The sequence below is a fragment of the Euprymna scolopes genome, chromosome 45 (genome assembly GCF_053919585.1).
Source record: "Euprymna scolopes isolate OS-2025 chromosome 45, ASM5391958v1, whole genome shotgun sequence".
Classification (NCBI taxonomy): domain Eukaryota; kingdom Metazoa; phylum Mollusca; class Cephalopoda; order Sepiida; family Sepiolidae; genus Euprymna; species Euprymna scolopes.
Genome location: NC_136526.1, coordinates 23,141,488 through 23,165,396, shown reverse-complemented (window position 1 = coordinate 23,165,396; position 23,909 = coordinate 23,141,488). Strand labels below are relative to the sequence as shown.

The 23,909-nt window shown below is 30.6% G+C and overlaps 1 protein-coding gene across 1 annotated transcript in view; it reads right to left on the bottom strand.

The window, feature by feature from the left end:
- Positions 1–2,366: 2,366 nt before the first annotated feature.
- Positions 2,367–23,909, bottom strand: part of LOC145269286 (matrilin-1-like) — a 57,731-nt gene continuing 36,188 nt past the window's right edge. Inside the window, exons 9-11 of the mRNA XM_080124968.1 lie at positions 12,229–12,387; positions 8,565–8,939; positions 2,367–2,454 (exon numbers count right to left, since the gene is read on the bottom strand). Of these exons, the coding sequence (XP_079981094.1) occupies positions 2,450–2,454; positions 8,565–8,939; positions 12,229–12,387 (539 nt within the window). The 3' untranslated portion in view covers positions 2,367–2,449. The remainder of the gene's footprint in view (positions 2,455–8,564; positions 8,940–12,228; positions 12,388–23,909) is intronic.

Here is a 23,909-nt window from a genome sequence, read left to right as displayed (position 1 = left end):
ATAAAATTTTTGGAGAGTCCTCATGAACCGAACAAAAGGTGGCGGGAGGAGGGATGCATGTTTAGTCATTGAATTTGTTGTTTATTCTAACACAAACAATTACAAGCTACATATATTGCACACATAAAACTATATATCAATCTATATAACCAAATCTGAATGAATAAAAACACTTCTTTGTATGCTGAATAAATAATTAATCCAAGAAATGTTTGCTGATTATTTTTTTTTTTTGCTTTGTTTGTAGAATTTCTTATTCATTAACCTTATGTTTCTGGGTGGCAGATTTTGTGGGTGCCATTTACGAGTTATTGACAGAAATAGGAAAGAGTATATGTGGCTATATTATGGGTTCTTTTTAAAGTCGACCGAACTTGTTGGTGAATTCTCACCAATTTTCCCAGCAGCTAGCGTGAAAAGACAAGCTGGTAAAAAAAAAACTAAGGATCACAAGCAACTGGAGTGTTTTTGACGAGTTATGAACAATAAATTCTCGCAGTAAATTTATGATTTCATGGGAAACGTTGCTTTGTTGGAGAGAGGAGAGTAGGGAGAAAAAAAGAAAGAGAAAGGAAATTGATTTACCACTCTCTTTGTTTCGGAGAGAAGAAACAGAGAGAAGAAAGGAAAGTTACTAAATTAAAAAGGAGAGAAAATAATAGTGCAATACAAACGAAGTGTTTGCGACGATCAGAGAGTCTCTTTATTACTGCCTAGAGGAATCTATATCGCCAGAAATTGTCACCAGACGAACTTAGAAAAAAGTGTTGAATTGAAAACAAAGACTTTAGCCATCCAAAACGTATTCTTAAATCAGAAAGAACTATAAGCTATCCGTTCTAACATTCTTAGTGTATATATATATATATATATATATATATATATATATATATATATATATATATATATATATATATATGTATTATTGAAATATTTCAACAAATACTTATTTTTATAAGAAACAATTATCAATGTTTTGTTAATCATTTTTTGTGTTTTGAAACTGATTCAGTTTTTCTCAGATATCAACAAACTAGACGTTTTTCTCAGTGACGAGAGTTTTTGGCCGAATGGTTATTTTTGTGAGAGAAGGAACCACTAGCACGACCAGACGACCAACTTCCGAGACATAATGGAAAGCGAATGTACTGTTTTAGTACCCCCAAAAACCCGTTGAAGTGGAAATTGTGTTGCCACACGTTTTTGTACATCTGGGAATTAAATCTGGCGATATATGCATGGTTCCAGCGTTCAGTGAATGCCTGAATATATTTAAAAGAGTCTGAGACTAAATGATGTTACATTTGTGATCTCGTAGTTAGGGATCGCATTTAACTTGTAATCCACCGTGACTAGTAAGTTGGCCAGTTGTGTACAAATCCACTGTAGAACTTATGCTCTCTACAAAGTGATGAAAACAAAGTTTCCGGCCATAGTTATGGTCTTTGGTGTGGTTTCACGTGAGGACCACATGATGCCACCTCACATTTTCAAAGTCGGCTTGAAAGTCAATACTAAAGTGTACCTGGATGTGCTGAAGAGTGTAGTGATCCCCTCGTGCAATCAGGTGACCTTTGGCATACCCTGGGTGTGGCAACAGGACTCGGCGCTGGCCCACAAGAGACCCAGGCTTGGCTTCAAAAGGAGCGATATGATTTTGTACCCTTCTCTTACTGGCCCTCCTCCTCCCCCGAAGCATTCAGCGCTGCATTACTTCATTTGGTCATACGTCGAGAACATCACCAACATGACCTCCCACAACACCAAAGCCAGCCTGATCGCCGCCATTCTCCAAATATTTGTCAAACTCCTGCCGGCGTTTGTGGAAAATGCATGCTCCCAGTTTCGGCCTTGTATCGAAGCAGTGATGGAGGCTGAAGGTGGCTACATTGAATAGATACCAGCTCTACTACATAATCAAGTTATCTCAATTGATTTTTTCAATATAAGTTTTAAAATAAAATTGTAGTGTTGTTTTCTGTAAGACGACAAATTTATCGTTCCACCCTGTATTAAAACAGTGTTTTCCTATAAAAAATGAATTGTTGAGTCCCACATAAATGTTTCTGAAATAATTTCTTTTTCTAAACAACCTTATATAATATTTTACATACGATGGTTTTTTTTCACAATTGAGATCACTACTCTTAATAATGTTTTTCAATTTATTATTTGGAGGTGGCCGCTCTAATGATATTAACATTTTCTAATGATATTAACATTTTCTTTTTCTGAAATGAAAACATGTGGCACTGGATTTGCACTTTTAATGCATCGGTAGAATATTGGTGAAGTTGTTAACTAAATTATTATTCTTGAAATATTTTGAAAAAAGTTTGAGAATAAAAATGAAAGCCAACAGTAAATGCAAGGATAAAAAATAGTAATTTTATTCAAATTTATTTTCAGAATTTTTCTCCATTTTTCTTTTTTCATCAAAATTCTGGTTTTATTCTGAAAAAAAAAAGAAACATTTCTTTTAATGCAATTATTTTTTGAATAAGATATTTAATGCGTAATATTGGTAAGTATGTGAATAATAACCATTTGCAGAGTTCAGAAAGTTAACTCTTTGGGACATCTTGCATGGGAATGATAATAGAGCGTGAAAGCATTGTCTGCATGGGATAATCACTGCAAGCAGATGTCTAAGGTGTCTTTGAATGAAGCTGTGCACTTAACAAAAGTCTCCTTCTGTACCATTTCTTTGCTATTTGACTTACCCATTCCCTTGAATCTTCTAATCTTTATAAAAACAGCGAATCTAAAACTCCGATGAGAAATTATTGCATAAATCTACAGGCTATCTAACAGTGAGAAAATGCTGACAACCTTTCCTTTGTATTCACTTTCTTGTACAATATATTCTTTTCTACTTAAACCCGTTGTCTGAGTACTTCTTTATGACCTGGGACAACAATAACTGGTGACAAGGTATTCAAACGAACAAGATTCCAAAGACACTAACAGCAAATCATTCAGTGAGTTGGTACTGTAGAACGAAATGACTAAACATGTTCAAACGTGTTCAACCCGAAAACGTTATTTCATAAAATGTGGAAATGCCTGCATTTAAACAAGAAGGATTACAAGGACTGTTTAACATTTGTATCAATAGTCAACAAATATTGTGACGATTTTAAACTGAGTACTGACGTTTTCAAAGGTTTATATTCGTATAAGGATTGATATTGATAAAATACTGATGTTAGACGTGAAGTTTTAACTAAATTAGAAAGTGAGACAAAACCTAACACCTCAAAAGTTGCTAACGAGTGAATTCAAAGAATATTGAAGAATCCAGCATCGTCAAAGTCAAACAGCTATTCTCCACAAAGTCAGAATTGAAAGAAATTTCCTCTGAAGTTTTCTCAGCCAGTCTAAGAAAATGCACAAAAATGTCAACAAAATTCGAACTCAAACAAAATACGCAACCAGTATTCAAGAAAAAAAAGCAATGTACCGTTCTCAATGGAGAAGATGAACAGGGACCTTGAAAGACTTGTAAAACCCGGCATCTTATCAAATGTTGAATTCAGTCAATGAGCAGCCCCTATTGTTTTACATATCAAAAAGAAACCAAAAGAAATCCGTGTTTGTGCCGATTTCTGCATGAGTTTTAAGTGCTAAAAGACTACTATTACCCACTTCCTAGTTCTGAGGAAATTTTCACTCAGCTAAGCAGAGTAAAGATCTTTAAAGTCGATCTGAGTGATGCAATTCTAGTAAGGATTCAAGGAAAATTCTTGTCAAGGAAAATAAGTTGAAGTTGCTTTGTATTAATACGCATAAGGGGTTATTTGAATTCTAAAATATTTAAATTCTAAAATATTTGAATTCTAAAATATTTAAATTCTAAAATATTTGAATTCTAAAATATTTAAATTCTAAAATATTTGAATTCTAAAATATTTGAATTCTAAAATATTTAAATTCTAAAATATTTGAATTCTAAAATATTTAAATTCTAAAATATTTGAATTCTAAAATATTTGAATTCTAAAATATTTAAATTCTAAAATATTTGAATTCTAAAATATTTAAATTCTAAAATATTTGAATTCTAAAATATTTAAATTCTAAAATATTTAAATTCTAAAATATTTGAATTCTAAAATATTTAAATTCTAAAATATTTGAATTCTAAAATATTTGAATTCTAAAATATTTAAATTCTAAAATATTTGAATTCTAAAATATTTAAATTCTAAAATATTTAAATTCTAAAATATTTAAATTCTAAAATATTTAAATTCTAAAATATTTAAATTCTAAAATATTTAAATTCTAAAATATTTAAATTCTAAAATATTTAAATTCTAAAATATTTAAATTCTAAAATATTTAAATTCTAAAATATTTAAATTCTAAAATATTTAAATTCTAAAATATTTGAATTCTAAAATATTTAAATTCTAAAATATTTAAATTCTAAAATATTTAAATTCTAAAATATTTAAATTCTAAAATATTTAAATTCTAAAATATTTAAATTCTAAAATATTTAAATTCTAAAATATTTAAATTCTAAAATATTTAAATTCTAAAATATTTAAATTCTAAAATATTTAAATTCTAAAATATTTAAATTCTAAAATATTTAAATTCTAAAATATTTAAATTCTAAAATATTTAAATTCTAAAATATTTAAATTCTAAAATATTTAAATTCTAAAATATTTAAATTCTAAAATATTTAAATTCTAAAATATTTAAATTCTAAAATATTTAAATTCTAAAATATTTAAATTCTAAAATATTTAAATTCTAAAAGATTTAAATTCTAAAATATTTAAATTCTAAAATATTTAAATTCTAAAAGATTTAAATTCTAAAATATTTAAATTCTAAAATATTTAAATTCTAAAATATTTAAATTCTAAAATATTTAAATTCTAAAATATTTAAATTCTAAAATATTTAAATTCTAAAATATTTAAATTCTAAAATATTTAAATTCTAAAATATTTAAATTCTAAAATATTTAAATTCTAAAATATTTAAATTCTAAAATATTTAAATTCTAAAATATTTAAATTCTAAAATATTTAAATTCTAAAATATATAAATTCTAAAATATTTAAATTCTAAAATATTTAAATTCTAAAATATTTAAATTCTAAAATATTTAAATTCTAAAATATTTAAATTCTAAAATATTTAAATTCTAAAATATTTGAATTCTAAAATATTTAAATTCTAAAATATTTAAATTCTAAAATATTTAAATTCTAAAATATTTAAATTCTAAAATATTTAAATTCTAAAATATTTAAATTCTAAAATATTTAAATTCTAAAATATTTAAATTCTAAAATATTTAAATTCTAAAATATTTAAATTCTAAAATATTTAAATTCTAAAATATTTAAATTCTAAAATATTTAAATTCTAAAATATTTAAATTCTAAAATATTTAAATTCTAAAATATTTAAATTCTAAAATATTTAAATTCTAAAATATTTAAATTCTAAAATATTTAAATTCTAAAATATTTAAATTCTAAAATATTTAAATTCTAAAATATTTAAATTCTAAAATATTTAAATTCTAAAAGTTAGCTTTTGGAGTCAAGATAGCATCCGCCATTTTTCAAGAAATTATGAATATGTTGAGCAGCCTTGATTTTCTGATCGCATAACCGGATGAAATTATCTCAATAAGTGAGACCAGAGAATAACATTGCGAACATGTCCACAAGGTATTTCTCGAATACAGGATTTTGTTTTTAAAATAAAAGAAGGAAAATGCAATTTCTTCATAGAAGAAATAAAATACTTGGGAGGCATCATCGATAAAAACGATAAAAGACCGGGCCTGGGAAAGGGTTACAGTTATAAAGGGTATGCTCCCAAAAATATTACAGAATTACAAAGTTTTTTGGGGGTTAGCAAACACGATATTCATTTCCAATATGCACGACCTCCAAGTCCCACTGAACGAGCCCCACTAAATGAGCTACTAAAAAAGGGCAGAGTGTGGAAATGGACACGTGAATGTGAGGCCGCATTCGATAAAAAACCTTGACATCAAATCTATTCTTCACTCACTCTGACCTAAAACTAAATATCAGAGTCACTAGCAATGAAAGTTTGTACAAAATAGGAGCCTGTATCTTCCATAAAATGCCAGACAGAAGTAAAAGGTCTATTGCATGCGTGTCAAGATCTCTACTTCGGGAAGAAAAGCACAATTCACAAATCAAGAAGGAAACTCTTGCTATTATTTTCCCAATTACAAAGTTCTATCGATATTTACATGGATGACTTTTTATACGGCAGACTTGTGGCACAATCGACAGCACCCCTTTTGAGGGAGTTGGGAGTTTCTACATTAATAACCTCTATATGTAGCTTGTACCTGATTTTGTGATGAAGTTTTGAGAAGGTTAGAGCATGTCGGCTGGGTTTGAATGACAGTCGTTTATTAATATTCGACCAAGTCAAAACGATTTGAGATCCTAGAAAACGAAAGGTCAAACCCGGAGAACTCGTCATTCGAAAACAAAACAATGTTCAAACTGTATGAATATATCTTCTCTCTTTTTATGTCGTTCTCTCTCTCTCTTTCTCTCTTTCACCCCCTTTCTCTCTCTTTCAATGAAGAAAGAGAGAATTAAAATATGATTGTATTGTTAAGACAGTTGAAGCTTGCATTCTGGAGTCGGCAGACGCGAAATAGCACGCGTTTGGTTTCAACTGGTCTTTATAAAAATATGTTCCTCATTGTTTAATCTTAAATAAATTATATTTTTATAAAAATGCATTTGTTCGTTATTTTTGTATAAGCGTTAAATTCCAGCCTGCCATTAATGCCGATGATGGAAAGATGCCTGTACGACGCAATGAAGACAAGAAGCAACTCATGCCAGTCGGTTATAGCCGACGACATCTCGACCCATTGTGTTGATGTTCCCATGTGCCCATCGTTTGGATATTGTTTATTCCCCCGGGGAGCTGGTTGCATTCCCAGGACATTCCTCAACCAAGTTAGTCCCCCCCGGGAAGCGATAGTACCATAGACTGACTATAAACCTTTATTGACAATTTTTGAACCAAAAAAGGACTACTCATCCACACAGCAAATATATTGCTGAAGCGGGACACTATTCTGTTGAATTACAATTTCAAGTTAGAGTACAACTCTATCAAGCAGATCGGACATAATGACGAACTTTCAAGGTTGGTTCTAAGACAAAGTGAATCTCTTGAAGACTTAGTAATTACTTCCTTACATTTTTAATAATGAAATTAAAACTATGATGTGCAGTATCACCAATGACCTTCCGGTCAAACTGCATGAAATTAAATGTGAAGCATGAAAAGACGAACTTATCAGTGCAGTAAAACAGAAAATCACAAATAAAGTTTTTCTATTTTTGTGATATTGTCCATTATGTTAGTACAGAGGTACAGGGTCTTGATATCAAAATCATTATGTTAGTACAGAGAGACAGGGTTGTGATATCAAAATCATTATGTTAGTACAGAGAGACAGGGTCGTGATATCAAAATCATTATGTTAGTACAGAGAGACAGGGTCGTGATATCAAAATCATTATGTTAGTACAGAGAGACAGGGTCGTGATATCAAAATCATTATGTTAGTACAGAGAGACAGGGTCGTGATATCAAAATCATTATGTTAGTACAGAGAGACAGGGTCGTGATATCAAAATCATTATGTTAGTACAGAGAGACAGGGTCGTGATATCAAAATCATTATGTTAGTACAGAGAGACAGGGTCGTGATATCAAAATCATTATGTTAGTACAGAGAGACAGGGTCGTGATATCAAAATCATTATGTTAGTACAGAGAGACAGGGTCTTGATATCAAAATCATTACAAAAAAGAATAATGAAAGACTTTCATATGAGTCAACCAGGAAGAATCAGAATGAAGAGTTACGTAAGAATCGAATATATGGTTTGACATCATTCAAGGTCTTAAATTCACACATAAAAGACACGTTAATGAAATAAGAAAACGTCTGTGGGATGATCCCAATTATGTACCTCACGAAGAAGAGGCCATTGAGACGGTAAATGACACTTCTAACATTGAACCACCCCAAGCAATTCCAGAAATCGAGAAAGAAAAAAAGTTCACGGATCTTTTAACTATCAAACCAAAAAGTAAAAAGTACTATTACCCTTTGTGGAGTAAAAGCTTGGGAGGTGGGCGTTATGAGGGACTTATGTATTCACTCGTAATGGGCTCTTCGAATAATTATAAAAATCCTGAGTCTAATACTCTTGTGGGGAATTATCGTAACTGAATGCGAGGCTACAGACTAACAGTTAAAAATAACGATGACCTTTGTACACACTTTCTTGTACAATATATTCTTTCTAGCTAAACCTGTTGTTTGGGGTTTCTTTACAATCTTTTTCGAGGGCGATAACACCGTTTCATTGTTATACAATAAAACTGAGTCGAATTAATCATCTTCCATTAAGAATATGTTCTTTGATTATGATCGTCTGTGGTTGCTGTACACATATTTGATATATGCTACGTGTTACGTGTGAAAAATTTGAAATAAAATGAAGTTTGCTCACCTTGACACATAAACTGCAAGAATTTCTTTGAAAGATATGGCAAATCGTTGGATGAAGCAACATTGAAGACGTTGCCAGCATTAGTTGCGATGTTGTTGACTACGATCCTTCTGTTTCCATAACCAATGGAGATCACGTAGATGTCTATTCCCCTGGCATGGGCAGCTTTCGCCTCAACCACTGCCTCAAGAGCATCATCAAGCTCCCCCCTCAAGAAAACAACACCAATCTGCCTCGCACCTGCTCGTCCACCATTGATCGAAAGGAATGATACCAGACGAAGATCAGCTAATTGTGGAGAGATCCGGTTCAATCTGAAGTTATCAAAATGTCTTTTCATATCGGCTTTGCTTTTGTAGCGATTCAATCGAAAGCCTATAAAAAAATTATTGGATGGCTTTAAAGAGAGTTTAAATCGTTGAAGTAGTATTGAAACTTGAATAGCATTAATCTCACAGATAATACGGACATGTAACAATAATGATAGTTATATTTCAAACTCTGTGAATCGTGTTTGCTTGCTTGTTACCGTGCACACTGCATGATGTTACAGGTAAATGACAACTGATAAGAGTAGCAGTCGGAGGAAAATGGTGTAAAGATTAAATAAGAGAGAAAGACAGAAGAAAGAGAGATGGAAAAGAGGGGAAAGAAGGGAAGAGAAAGAATATAGAGGGGAAAGAGGTGAAACAGGGATAGGGAAGAGAGAGGAAAGACGAGACAGAGAGAGAGAGAGCGAGAGAAAGAGAAAGAGAAAGAGAGAGAGAGAGAGAGAAGGAGAAAAAAGATTATTATAAAAAATTATTGACTTCAAAATGGATGACGTCACAAAAAGGAATATAAAAATGATTATTAATTAATTAGTCAATGTTAAAAATTTACATGTCAAATAATAATAATAATAATAATAATAATAATAATAATAATAATAATAATAATATATGTATAAATATATATTAGTGATGGGGCGATTCCAAAATTTTCCTGGATTCGATACAATTACCAATTTTGTTCTAAATTCCCGATTCCGATTCTTTTGCAACTTGTAAAGCTTTAATTATACATCTGTTGCTTTTTCATTTCCGAAGTACTGTAAAACCCGTGTGTAATGCCTGCATATATTACAAACATAAAAAAATAAACTCGGGAGGGGAGGGGGTGTATATGAAACAAAGTGATCTTTCTAAATATTCTTTCAAATTCTTTGATTGAAAATAGTGAGGCCACAACAAGATTTATTTCTCATTTAAAACATTTGCATTACTCATTGAAAAAATACTATTTGAATTTTTTCATAAACAATTGAAAATAAAAAAATAAGCTGGTTTAGAAACAGAAAGCGTTTTGTATATATTTCAACTTCAATTAAAATAAACTGACAAAATTTTTATAGTTAGTGAAACGATACAATTGTCGCCCTAGAAAATTGCCGATCTCGCTCATTGAATATTGTGTCACTTTCAGACATGATAGAAGGCTCCTATTGTTCTTGAGACTTGTACACAACTGGCCAAGTAGTAGATGGTCTGCAACAACAACAAAAAAAGTCCGTTTTCATCAAACGGGAATGGAAGGTCATCTTTCCTAGGGCGACAATTTTATCGTTCCACCCTGTAATAATCTCCAAAATGCAATTAATGAACTTCAATTACCCTTTCTGCTGATTTGATTCATATAAACCTTCAGTCTATGCCTAACCCTAACCCTAACCCTAACCCATCATGATTCAGGTATCGATGTCCAAATCTTTTTGTTCCTATTTTCTTGCCTCCCTACAAAAGCAATGTTAGACACAAGGTCAGTTTTAATGGGGCTCTCCGGACTGAAACAAAAGTAAAAATTGACTCTGTTAAGAAGTATCCCTCCTTCATTGATTAGGCACAGAAAAGATGAAGGATAGCATCAGAAGAGGTATCATACCTGCTCCCAGCCAAAAGGCCAAGACGTCCAACAATGTTTTGTCTTATCATCTGGTTGGTTGGTTGTTTTTTGTTTTACGGCATATCAACCCTTTTCGGGTTATTTAATGCCGAATCCAAAGATTTTGAAGAAAAATTTATAATAGAATATATTTGTTGTTTTCAAATCAGTTTCTATTTAACCCATAGTTGGGACCCTAACAGGCACTACCACTCCGGGTCAGAGTGGACCTGTGAGCAATGGTAATTAAAGGGTGGCTCCACACTCCCAAAAGCCCGCAAGCTTGGGCCTCACTACTACTACTTAAGGTCATATCCAGGATCTGTCTTATCATCTGGATATGCTATGCAAAACTATTAACAACACTGACACACTTCTCTCTTGAAACAGTTCAGGAATAATCTGCAAATTGTCTGCGATAATCTGCGCTTACAACTGTTATTTACATATTTACATGCAAATGGCATCACAAATATGACCTTTATTTTTCAACAGTTGCCATGGAATCGTTAATATAATTCACAAATCTTTTATGCAACCCAATCATATTTAGTACAAAATAAACTTCAAACTATGTCTGCCTTATCCACCAAGTTTCAATCATAAATGTCCAACAGTCTTTTTTTTATCACGGTTCAATATGTACCTCTGAGTGCTATGCCTTGGTCAAAAAAAAGTTTTTGATAGACAAAGTATTCTGAGGGAGAAACAGTAGTCTCGGCAGGATAGAGCATCTTCCCATATTTCAAACGACATGCTGACACTTTAGCGTAGACACTTTAGTAATCGTCTCATCAGTAGGAGATTTTACATTCACCAAACCTAAATTTCCCATATTTTATATGTAGAATTATCTCAAAGACAATGCCCTAGACTATTCCCGATTTGAAGAGTCATATCATAGTCCAAATCAGTACCAAGGGAGGAATCTAAGTGTTATTAATAATTTTGCATGTCATATTCAAGTATGTTTAAAGTGAAAAATTACGTACTTGGAGCATATTACTGAACAGCAATTGTCCAAAGAGATCTATGATTGAAACGACGCATAATTCATATAGGATGCCCCCCCCCTAAAAAAACGGTCATTGCCACTAGTGGAATAACTTCCAAAATTTTATTTAGATCGACACAAAACTTAAACTACATTGAATCAAGCCTACATAACAGACATCTTCAAAGTTTTAAGTCTGGACTACAAGAAAAAAAAAGCACAGACTTGCTTGAGCTTTAGATAACATTGTGTGGTGTTCTTGCTGATTTTAGTTGTTCACAGTGTGATTGTCTGTTATTGTCTTTACCATTCAATGGTTATGCACAGTTCAATCAATGGTTCTGAACTTGTTGAGCCATCTGTCAACATCAGTAAATCATTGAGTGGACAGGAAATTCACATATAAACAGTTCTTTGAATTGCAATTGATCTGCAATTGATCTGCAATTGATTCAGTCGAAAATATGCCTCAACTATAAATGTATTTTCCTCAGTTGTCCATGGCATCTCGAAAGTCAAATTTGGTAGACTCTTAGAACATTCATGTAAATATGAAAAATAAAAAGAATTGATTAATTATTTCAAAAGTTATTCAAGTTTAAGTGATGACCATTTTTTTTGTGTCACCTTGACTGCAGTTTATTTTACTCCAAATAGGATTATACTTTTTATTAACGGTTTTATGGATGTTATTTTTGCCCTCATAGAACTGTAGCCGGGACAAATACATAGAACAAAAAGAGTGTTTACCATTAATGTCTGCGAACGGAGCTGTAATTGTTCCAACACGAACATCATCATTTGCCAGGGCTTTGGATGTGATAGTATTTTCAATAAATTTGACGACTCGCCTCGCACCAATTTCTACTGGGTTAAAGACAAAGTTGATATCCAGGAGGCCATGACAACCTAACGGAATACAGAAATGAAACAAATATATAAGAAATTTAAACTTAATTGTGTTGCCTTAAATGAAAAAAAAAACGTATTTAATTTCTCCTTACAGACAAAAAGCACTTTTCTTTCTCCAGAATGTTTTCAAACTCTTCAAACTCGTAGCAAAAACTTTATTTTGCATTGGTTACCAAGTTATTACATCAAACAATGCATACGACATAATCACGTTAATACACCGGTTCTCGTCAGATTACTGATGTTAAGCAATATTGACCCTGGTTAGTACCAGATGGGTGACCATTTGGGAATTCTCGGCACTATATGTGCTCTCTGCTTATCTCGGCATTTGTTTTCATTCGTCCTGTACATACACTTCACTTGCCACTGGTATTAAACAATGATGACCCAGGAGAGATATGGTTGGGGATTGCGCACCTCCTGCCACAAATATTTTATGCGCAGGGTATCCATAGTTTGCCAAAGACTGAAGGAGCTTGTTAAATGAAACAATTTTGTCATTCTTTCAGTTGTTATTGCCTTTCTCTCTGCAAGTCAATGAGAAAAAAGATAATTGAATAGCTCTTGTGCAATAGTTTTAAACAGAGATAAAACGTCATTATCTGCATATTACAATGATTTAAAAGTAAAAACTTAACACCAGTTGTTAACTGGGAAATCTAAAAAAACAAAAAAACAAAAAACAAACAAACAAACTTACCAGTCACTAAATTCACCTTGCTTTCTTTGCTTAAATGAAAAACTCTTTATTACAAAATTTATAGATAGGGACAAGCTCTTAAATAAAACACAGGAAACCTCAATAAATTGTAGGCATTTCAAATCACACTTGCTTTTTCACTTAAATCCCAATTAAATACGATTCCAACATTACCCACATGTAATATACGACAGATAAACACCTGTCCATCTAAATCTCCTCAAGTTCACTAAATCCAAAATCATACTTTTCCTGGAAAAAAAAACACTTACGTGAAAAATTCTATGTAACCAAACCCAACACTTACAAGCAATTTCTCTACATACTCTAAATATTTAATATTCCCGTCGACCCATCCACTATAGAATTAATATTTAGCATATGCATGTATGTCATACCCCTAAAAACTTTCCCCCTCAAACTTTGTTAACAATATTCAACTGTAACATAAACATCAAACTAAAATTCAGTGTGTGTGCTGCTCGCAGTCCACTCTGTAACTCTGATATTACTGAAATTACTAGTACAACCTTAATCTAAAAAATAGAAAAACGCAATTATCAAACATTTAACTCTTTGTTCTCCCTAAAACCAATAGTTATAGTAAAACTTCTAACAAAACTCTTCAAAACCGCTAACCTCAACCTTGACACATCTTTTATATACCACAATCACTAAGTACGGTCTAAATCTAAATGATGCACGGCGATATATGACATAAACGTTAAAAAAGGATATCAAATAATACGTGTGTGCATCTACTCCATTGAATTATATAACATACCAATATTTGGATACGTGTGAATGCATCATATTTTTGCGTGTACAAGATCCGTGGCATTACTATTTACAAATAATTAATATAACCTTCAGTAAAGTAATATCATTGCTAGTTAGTAGCAAATAACTCAGCCGAATTTCCAATCACCCTCTATTTTAAAAAAAATAATTATTATCGCTGTTATAAACAAATGACTGCATTTGATCATCAAAGGTTTAGTAATGATATACATTCTGAGTTTGCAATTATTATTACAAAACGCAATACAAATAGCTCATTTATAAATTAACTAATATATATATAAATAGCACATATATAAATATATATAAATATACTAATATATATACAAATAACACATTTATAAATATACTAATATATAATACAAATAGCACATATAATACAAATAGCACATTTATAAATATACTAATATATATACAAATAGCACATATAATACAAATAGCATATTTATAAATATACTAATATATATACAAATAACACATTTATAAATATACTAATATATATAAAAATAGCACATATAATACAAATAGCACATTTATAAATATACTAATATATATACAAATAACACATTTTTAAATATACTAATATATATACAAATAACACATTTATAAATATACTAATGCATATACAAATATCACATATAATACAAATAGCACATTTATAAATATACTAATATATACAAATAATACATATAATACAAATAGCACATTTATAAATATACTTATATATATATACAAATAGCACATTTATAAATATACTAATATATATACAAATAACACATATAATACAAATAGCACATTTATAAATATACGAATATATATATACAAATAACACATTTATAAATATACTAATATATATACAAATAGCACATATAATACAAATAGCACATTTATAAATATACTAATATATATACAAATAACACATTTATAAATATACTAATAAATATACAAATAACACATTTATAAATATACTAATATATACAAATAGCACATATAATACAAATAGCACATTTATAAATATACTAATATATATACAAATAGCACATATATAAATATACTAATATATATATACAAATAACACATTTATAAATATACTAATATATATACAAATATCACATATATATACAAATAACACATTTATAAATATACTAATATATATACAAATAGAACATTTATAAATATACTAATATATATACAAATAGCACATATAATACAAATAGCACATTTATAAATATACTAATAAATAGACAAACATAAGACAAACGAATGTAATGATAAACAATATTAAAAGTCTAGGATAACAGGTTTTGGTAAAGCAGAGAAAACAAACTATGCATTCCCGCTCCCTCTTCTTTTTCTCCTTCTTCCTTTTTCTTCTTTCCTTCTACCCCATCTCCCTCTCCTTCCTTTTCTCCTATTCTCCTTTGTCATTCCCTTTCTCATTCTTTTTTACGTCTCCTACTCCCCTTTCCTTACCCCTCCCTTAACCGATCCATAGGAGTCCAAGAAATGGTCAATAGATCCGGGTGAATCTTAACCTTTTTGCAAAAAGATATCAAAATACTAAGGGAAAAAAAGAATTAAAATACACTAGCTCGTATAGCTCGTATGGGCAACGGACAGCGGGAAGACAAAGCGAACACTTGCTCCAGATAACAGCTTTGGCCCCCAAACTTAACTTCACAACCCCCAACCCTACTTACTTCATTCCCTAACCCAACATAAAAAAATCCACACCTAATCAACCTTGTTCTCCGCACAGCTGAACCTCACCCTTGACCCTTTTTTACTTAAAACCTTTTTTTGCTGAAAGTTGATTTTCGTTTTTCATTAAGAATTTCGCTTTTGAATATAAGCGTTGTTGTCTGAAGAGTTCTATAGTTACTAAATACTAGAGGACTGAAACATATCCATGACTGTGTAACAACACATTACCGTTTACGTAAAAACAAATTTAATATATATATATATATATATATATATATATATATATATATATATATATATATATATATATATAATTGTTTTCCATAGTTCTTTCTTCCATCTGTTTTGTTTTGCAAGTACTGTTAAATGATTTTCTTCAGTCGTTTTCAGGCAGTTTTATATATATAAAAACAGACATTGTTAATCAGCACGGAGTGTTTCTGCTGTAATTGCTCCATTTTTCGTATGGTCGCTCTAATATCTCAGTGGAATTTGTGCAAGAAAATTCTATAATTATTTTCTTCCATCTGTTTTTTTTTGCAAGTATTTTTAACTGAATTTCTTCAGTCGTCTTCAGGCCATTTTTGCTTACTGTTTCGTTTAAAATCTGGATGCTTATCAAAATTACTGAAAATAGTGAAAATGTTTTGACGTATTAAAAACGTGACTAAAATAAATGTACAATGGTTTAAAGGTGTGATTTACAAAATGGTATGAAAGTTACAGTTTTTTAAAATTAATATTTATAAATTTACATTACAACACACACACACACACACACACACACACACACACACACACACACACACACACACACACACACACATATATATACACATTAGTGTTGGGACGATTAATCGGAATCAGAATCGGGAATCTGAAAAATCGGAACTATTGATGGTATCGGAATCGGAAAAATCTGTGCCTATTTTCCGATGCCCAAAACGATTCTTTCAATTTTATCTTGTCTTTTTTATCTGATTTTGTTTAAAGCAAAATCTTCCACTGCTGGTAGTAATAAAAAAATATATTCATTGATTTTTAAACTACCAGTAAAACTAAAATTGGTATTGGCAGCAAGTTTATTTTTTTTACATTTGAAAAAATATATGCAAATTTAACACGTGTTTTTATGGTAATCGGAAAACATAACAATTCTGTAATTGAATTTTTTAGAGATTTATAAAGAATCGGAATCGGAATCAGGAATTACGTACGGAATTGGTAATTGTATCGGAATCGGGGAAAAATATTAGAATCGTCCCATCCCTTATATATATACATATATATATATATATATATATATATATATATATATATATATATATATAAATGTGTGTCTGCGTGCACACACACACACACACACACACACACACACATATTGGATGTTTTGTACCCAGGCACTTTAAAATGTTATTACTGTTTTCAAAAATTTACTTTGTTAATTTTTGTCTATTTAGCTCTTATATACAACTAGCGGTGGGGGGGGGGCTACCCGGCGTTTCCCGGGTGTTTGTAGGTGTGTGTGTTTTTGGGTAAATCGTTGGCCAGGTGTTTGTTAAAAAAAAAAACGAAGCTTAGACGTGCATTTGGAAAATAATAAAGTGTGAATAAAACAAAAACAAAAACAAAAACAAAAAAAAAAAAACGTGCGACTTGACAGTTGCTCGTTTTTGACCAGTTAATGCCGTCAACTTTGAGTGCGGGACAGTGTTTTATTTACCGCGAGTCTGTTCGCTTCTTTTTTTTTTTTTTTTATACGAAAACGCTTAATGTACATGCAGCGATCGAAAATTGTTGAATGTCGGGCAAATTAAATAGACAGGCGACCCCGGTTGTTAACTCGTAGATATTATCATTTAGGCGTGATATAAAAAGTTTTAAGAAGAAGTGAGTCGACCGATCGCTTCTCGGAAAAAAAGTCTTTCTTGGACATACACAAAAAGCGAACATACATAAATACACACATTTTCGCTTTTATATTTATAGATGGTTCTAGTAATTTTAGTCCTTTTACGTTTGGATCCATATGAATGATTTTCGTGTTTTCAACCAGGGTTTTTCTAAATTAAGGATTAATCGCCTGGACAATGTGTTACTCGTGTGTCCAATGTAGAAATTGGCGTTTCTATTGTTGGAGATGCATTCTCCCAAGAAGCATTTGAATTGATAGACCACATTGGTTTCATCGACTGATTTTGTTGTCCGGGAAGTGTTGTTTTTAATTAGAACGTTGCTAATTTCTTGTAGTAGATTATTAACTGGGGATATATATTGATGTATTATATTCCTTAGTACCTTTTCGTCTGATTTAAACTTGTAGTGTAGCTGGTTGCGATAGAATAAATTAAAAGGGCGGCGATTGTTAACTTGGTTATTATTAGTTTGGTCTAGGTTTCTAACTGTCAGTTTAATTTGTTTATCGACTAAGAAATTGGGGAGTAATCAAATTAAATTATTAATTAAAACTTGTTTTATATTTTTTAATTCGCTGTAGAATAATATTATTAGAGATCAATTTGGCTCGATTAATTAGTTTTTTTTTATAATTGCGGTTTTGTGTCGGTATGGACGTTCACTTTTGAAATGACAGGAATTTGTTGCAGTAGTCTTTTTATACGTAGAAGTGATGAATTCATCTTTGCTTGAATCTTTGAGAACGTAAAGAAATAATATATTATTGCTTGTATTTAATTCATAAGTGAAAACAAGAGTTTGTTTGAAAATGATCTTTTAGTTTCTCTATTTCGTTATTATAATAAAAATAGAATAAAAATATCGTCGACCTAACGTAAATAAATTGTCTTTTAATGGTATTAATTATTTTATTGTCCAGGTTGGACATATAAAAGTTGCTAAAGGTGGGGCGGACCCCATCGATTTTTTGGTTGGTTGGTTGGTTGGTTGTTTTTGTTTTACGGCATTATCAACTCTTTTGGATTATTTAATGCCGAATCCAGTGATTTTGAAGAACAATTTTTTAATAGAGTATATTTGTTTTTTTTTAAGTCGGTTTCTATTTAACCCATAGTTGGGACCCTAACAGGTACTACCACTCCGAGTCAGAGTGGACCTGGGAGCAATGGCAATTAAAGGGTGGCTCCACACTCCCCCAAACCCGCAAGCTGGGGCCTCACCATCGGATATAGTTTAAGGTTATATCCAGGACCCATCGATTTGTGTGTAAATGTTGCCTTTATGATCTTAAAAGGGGACCTTGGTTGTACATATTAGTTATATTTTTTAGGCGTTGATTTTCAGTGTAAGTGAGAGGTGGATTATTGTATATATTGTCCATGATGATATCAATAGTTTCGTGAACTGGAACGTTAGCGAAGAGGCTTGCAACGTTTAGTGAGACGGTGATTTTGTTATTAACTTGCTGTAGAATATCTTTTTTTTATTTGAGGAGATCAATTTGGCTCGATTAATAAGTTTTTTTTTTCAGAATTGCGGTCTTGTATCGAAAGGGACATTCACTTTTGAAGTTTAAGATACAATTCTTAGCTGCAATAGTTTTTTTTTTTTTTTAGAAGTAAGGGGTTTAGGAGAAGTAATGAATTCATCCTTGCTGGAGTCTTTGAGAACGTCAAGAAATGGATTTCTATTGTTTGTACTTAATTCATAAGTGAAAGCAAGAATTTTTTAAAAAAGTTTCTCTATTTCGTTATTATCGTCAGCAAGAATAAAAATAACGTAACAATTATAGGGTGACTTTTCTGTGGAGGGAAAATATAACATTGTATAAATTGTCCATGAGGATATCAATGGTTTTGTGAACTGGAACTGTTTAGTGATTTTATTATTAACTTTTGTTGTTTGGAGGATTTGTATAAGTTCGTTTATTATGTGTTATTATTTTACGCTGCGTTTGCTTTGTAGGTAAGATCATTGTTTTGATAAATTTATAGATAAGGGTTTGTTACTTGTGAAATAATGAGGCGGAGTGGAGAGTTGGGTTTGTGGGGTTCTACACTGCCATATAGGTATCCGGGTTTATAATCACAAATTGTTTTAGAAACTTTTTGATTGTCTATAATAGACATTGTTCGCAGTTATGAGTTTATTGACTTCAGTTTTGAGTTTTTAGGTACGTCGACGATATTTTTTAATGCTTGCTGATAATAATAACGAAATAGAGAAACTAAAGGATCGGAAGCACTGTATATATATATATATATATATATATATATATATATATATATATATATATATATGTGTGTGTGTGTGTGTGTGTGTGTGCGCATGTGCGTGTGCGCGTGTGTATGTGTGCGTGTGTATGTGCACATATAGTTGCATATGTATATCTAAATGTATGTTATAATATAAATTTATAAATTAATTAAAGAAATAAAATCTGTAACTGTAACTAATCTTGTAAATCTTTTAAACCATTGCGCATTTATTTTAGCAACGTTCTTAACACGTTAAAACATATTTGCTTTACACACGAGACGCTTCACTATTTTAAGTAATTTAAATGTAATTTGAACTGAAGCAGATAAAGGCATCCAGATTTTAAACGAAACTAATTAAAAACTGCCTGAAAACGACTGAAGAAAATCAGTTGAAAGTACTTGCACCCCCCCCCAAAAAAAAACAGATGGACGAAAACGACTATGGAGCTTTCTTACGACCGAGATATTAGCACGATCATACGAAAAATGGAGAAATTAAAAAAAAAAAAACGATTTAATAGAAACACTCTGTGCTGTTCAACAATGTCTTTCTAAACGAAAACATGCTGCCTAAATACACTATATATATATATATATATATATATATATATATATATATATATATATATAGTAATTTATAAAATATATATGGCGATTAAGCTACACTGAGTATACTGCGTTTCATCCACTGTGGGATTCGTCAGGCTTATGCGCGAATTTCGTGGTTGCTTTTTGTTTTTACATATGTTGAGGATTTTTAGTTAGCCAATCAGCTTTCTAGTATCCACCGCGCCCCCTCCTATCAGCCAATGGGCATGCATTTTATCGAACAAAGGATCTGTTTTAGAACTAGGTTAGTGGTTTAAGGTGGATCTTTCCTTCCTTTTTTTTTCTTTTTTTTATGTATATGAATATACCTATGTGTATTTTTTTTATATATGAATATACCTATGTGTACACACACACATGCACACACACATATATATATATATATACATATATGTGTGATCGTTTATGTATATTCATGTTTATTTAATTTATTTATTTGTTTGTTTTCTATTGTTATTGTTAGTTTTAAAGCTATTTTGTATCGCTATCCTAGAGTAAGTTTTATTTTGTGAACACAGTTGTTTGCTATTTCTTGTCTACAGTTTAATAGATTTTGAGGTTCTTTAAAGTACAGGATAGCATATTTTTCATAGAGGCATAATTTACATGGGTCGTCTAAATGTCTGCACGTGGTAGCTTGTCTCATTATTTTCCATTCGACTACCGACGAATGCCCTCTTTCTTTGAGTTCCCAGTATTTATTCGCTAATGTTGTTTTTATACGGTGTTTTTTTATTTTTGAAGGTACTTTTGTGGTCATAGTATCGGGTTTTAAAATCTAAGGAAGTCATGCCTATGTAATATTTCTTGTTATTCGGGTTTTCTTTCGCAAATATTGCTGCTTGATAAACTATACTTTTTGTTAGACATTTATTTTGGACTGGGCAAATTGTGCGGTGTCTACAATTGCATCTGTCCTGTTCGTTATTATTATTATTATTTATGGTATGGTTGTTCTTGTCCGGGGTTGGTTTGTTATTATTATTATTATTATTATTATTATTATTATTATTATTATTGTTATTATTATTATTATTATTATTATTATTATTATTATTATTTCTGCTAGTGTTGGTTTTTTATCTGTCATGGTGTCTACTTTTTTAAAATTTTTTATTTTGTTGTTGTTTACATTGTTTTCATTTTTTTTTGTTATTATGTGCTTTAATTATCATCTCTAAATTTTCTGCAACAACTGTAAGGTAACTTCAAGGTATTTTTATTGAAGATTTTGTGTAAGGGATTGGTTGCGGGAAAGTGTTTTTGAATAAGATCTAGAAATTTCTTGCCAAGTTTTGTTTTTAACATTTGATTGTATGGAGCCGTATACCAAATTATAGTTCTTTTTCTTCTATTTTTAATTTTATTATAGCTGTTGGTGTTTTGTTGCTTATATTTGATATCGATATTTTTGTATCCACTATTTTTTAGGACTGTTTCGTAGATATTGGTTGACCTGTTAAATGCATTTTCATCGCTTGAGTTATTACTAAGTCTACTTACGATCGAGTTAGGAATGTGTTTTATAATTGATGGTGGGTGGGTGGACTTAGGGTTTACGTAAATTGGAGTAGCGTTATCTTTTAAGTATGGTTCATATGTGTTTTTATCTAAGTTTAACGTGACGTCCAGGAAGTTTGTTATTTTTATGTTAGCTGATACGTCCGCTTTTAGGCCTAATTTTTTCATTTCTTTGTGTATGATTTTCTTAAAGTTTTCTCCCTTGACTTTGTTGGAGTTTTTATTATAGCTAGTCCGTCATCTCTATATAGGCCGATATCCGTAGTATCGAATATGCTTGTGAGGGTATATAGAATGAATAATCCCACAAGATCTGATGCCTCTGCAGAGTCTCTGGCACCCATCGCCAAATCGAACGAATTTTTCATTTTAGTTTTTATCCATTGGTTATTGTTATTTATTAGAACTAATTTTCTACATTTTTTAATGATGTTGGTTTCTTCTGAGGATATATCAGTGTATGCCTCGGCAAATTCTAGGGCAATGTTAAAAAGTTCTTCGGATATCGAGAGATAAAAGTCTATGATGTCAAACTGTATGAACGTACATAATAACAAAATACTAAATGAAAACAATGTAAACAAAAACAAAATAAAAAATAAAAAAGTAGACACCATGACAGAAAAAAATCAACACTAGCAGAAATAATAATAATAATAATAATAATAATAATAATAATAATAATAATAATAATAATAACAAACTAACCCCGGACAAGAACAACCATAAATAATAATAATAATAATAATAATAATAATAATAATAATAATAATAATAATAATAATAATAATAATAATAATAATAACGAACAGGATAAATGCAATTGTAGACACCGCACAATTTGCCCAGTCCAAAATAAATGTCTAACAAAAAGTGTAGTTTATCAAGCAACAATATTTGCGAAAGAAAACCCGAATAACAAGAAATATTACATAGGCATGACTTCCTTAGATTTTAAAACCCGATACTATGACCACAAAAGTACTTTCAAAAATAAAAAACACCGTATAAAAACAACATTAGCGAATAAATACTGGGAACTCAAAGAAAGAGGACATTCGCCGGTAGTCGAATGGAAAATAATGAGACAAGCTACCACGTGCAGACATTTAGACGACCCATGTAAATTATGCCTCCATGAAAAATTTGCTATCCTGTACTTTAAAGAACCTCAAAATCTATTAAACTGTAGACGAGAAATAGCAAACAACTGTGTTCACAAAATAAAACTTACTCTAGGATAGCGATACAAAATAGCTTTAAAACTAACAATAACAATAGAAAACAAACAAATAAATAAATTAAATAAACATGAATATACATAAACGATCACACATATATGTATATATATATATATATATATATATATATATATATAGATATATGTATGTATGTATGTGTGCATGTGTGCATGTGTGTGTGTACACATAGGTATATTCATATATAAAAAAATACACATAGGTATATTCATACATATATAAAAAAAGGAGGGAAAGATCAACCTTTAACCACTAACCTAGTTCTAAAACAGATCCTTTGTTCGATAAAATGCATGCCCATTGGCTGATAGGAGGGGGCGCGGTGGATACTAGAAAGCTGATTAGCTAACTAGAAATCCTCAACATATATAAAAACAAGAAGCAACCACAAAATTCGCGCATAAGCCTGACGAATCCTACAGTGGATGAAACGCAGAATATTCAGTGTAGCTTAATCGCCATATATATTTTATAAATTACTAACTAGCTCTACCTACGTATTGAGCACTTTTGAAGTAAATACTTAAAGTTTACGCCTAAATCTATACTTTCGTATATTAAATTTGTGTGAGTAAATGAAGTAGTTATATATATATATATATATATATATATGATATATATATATATATATATATATATATATATATATATATATATATATATATATATATATATATATATCATGTCATCCCATAAGTTCTGTCCGAATTTTTACCTTTGTTTTTAAATTGAACGAAACTTAAA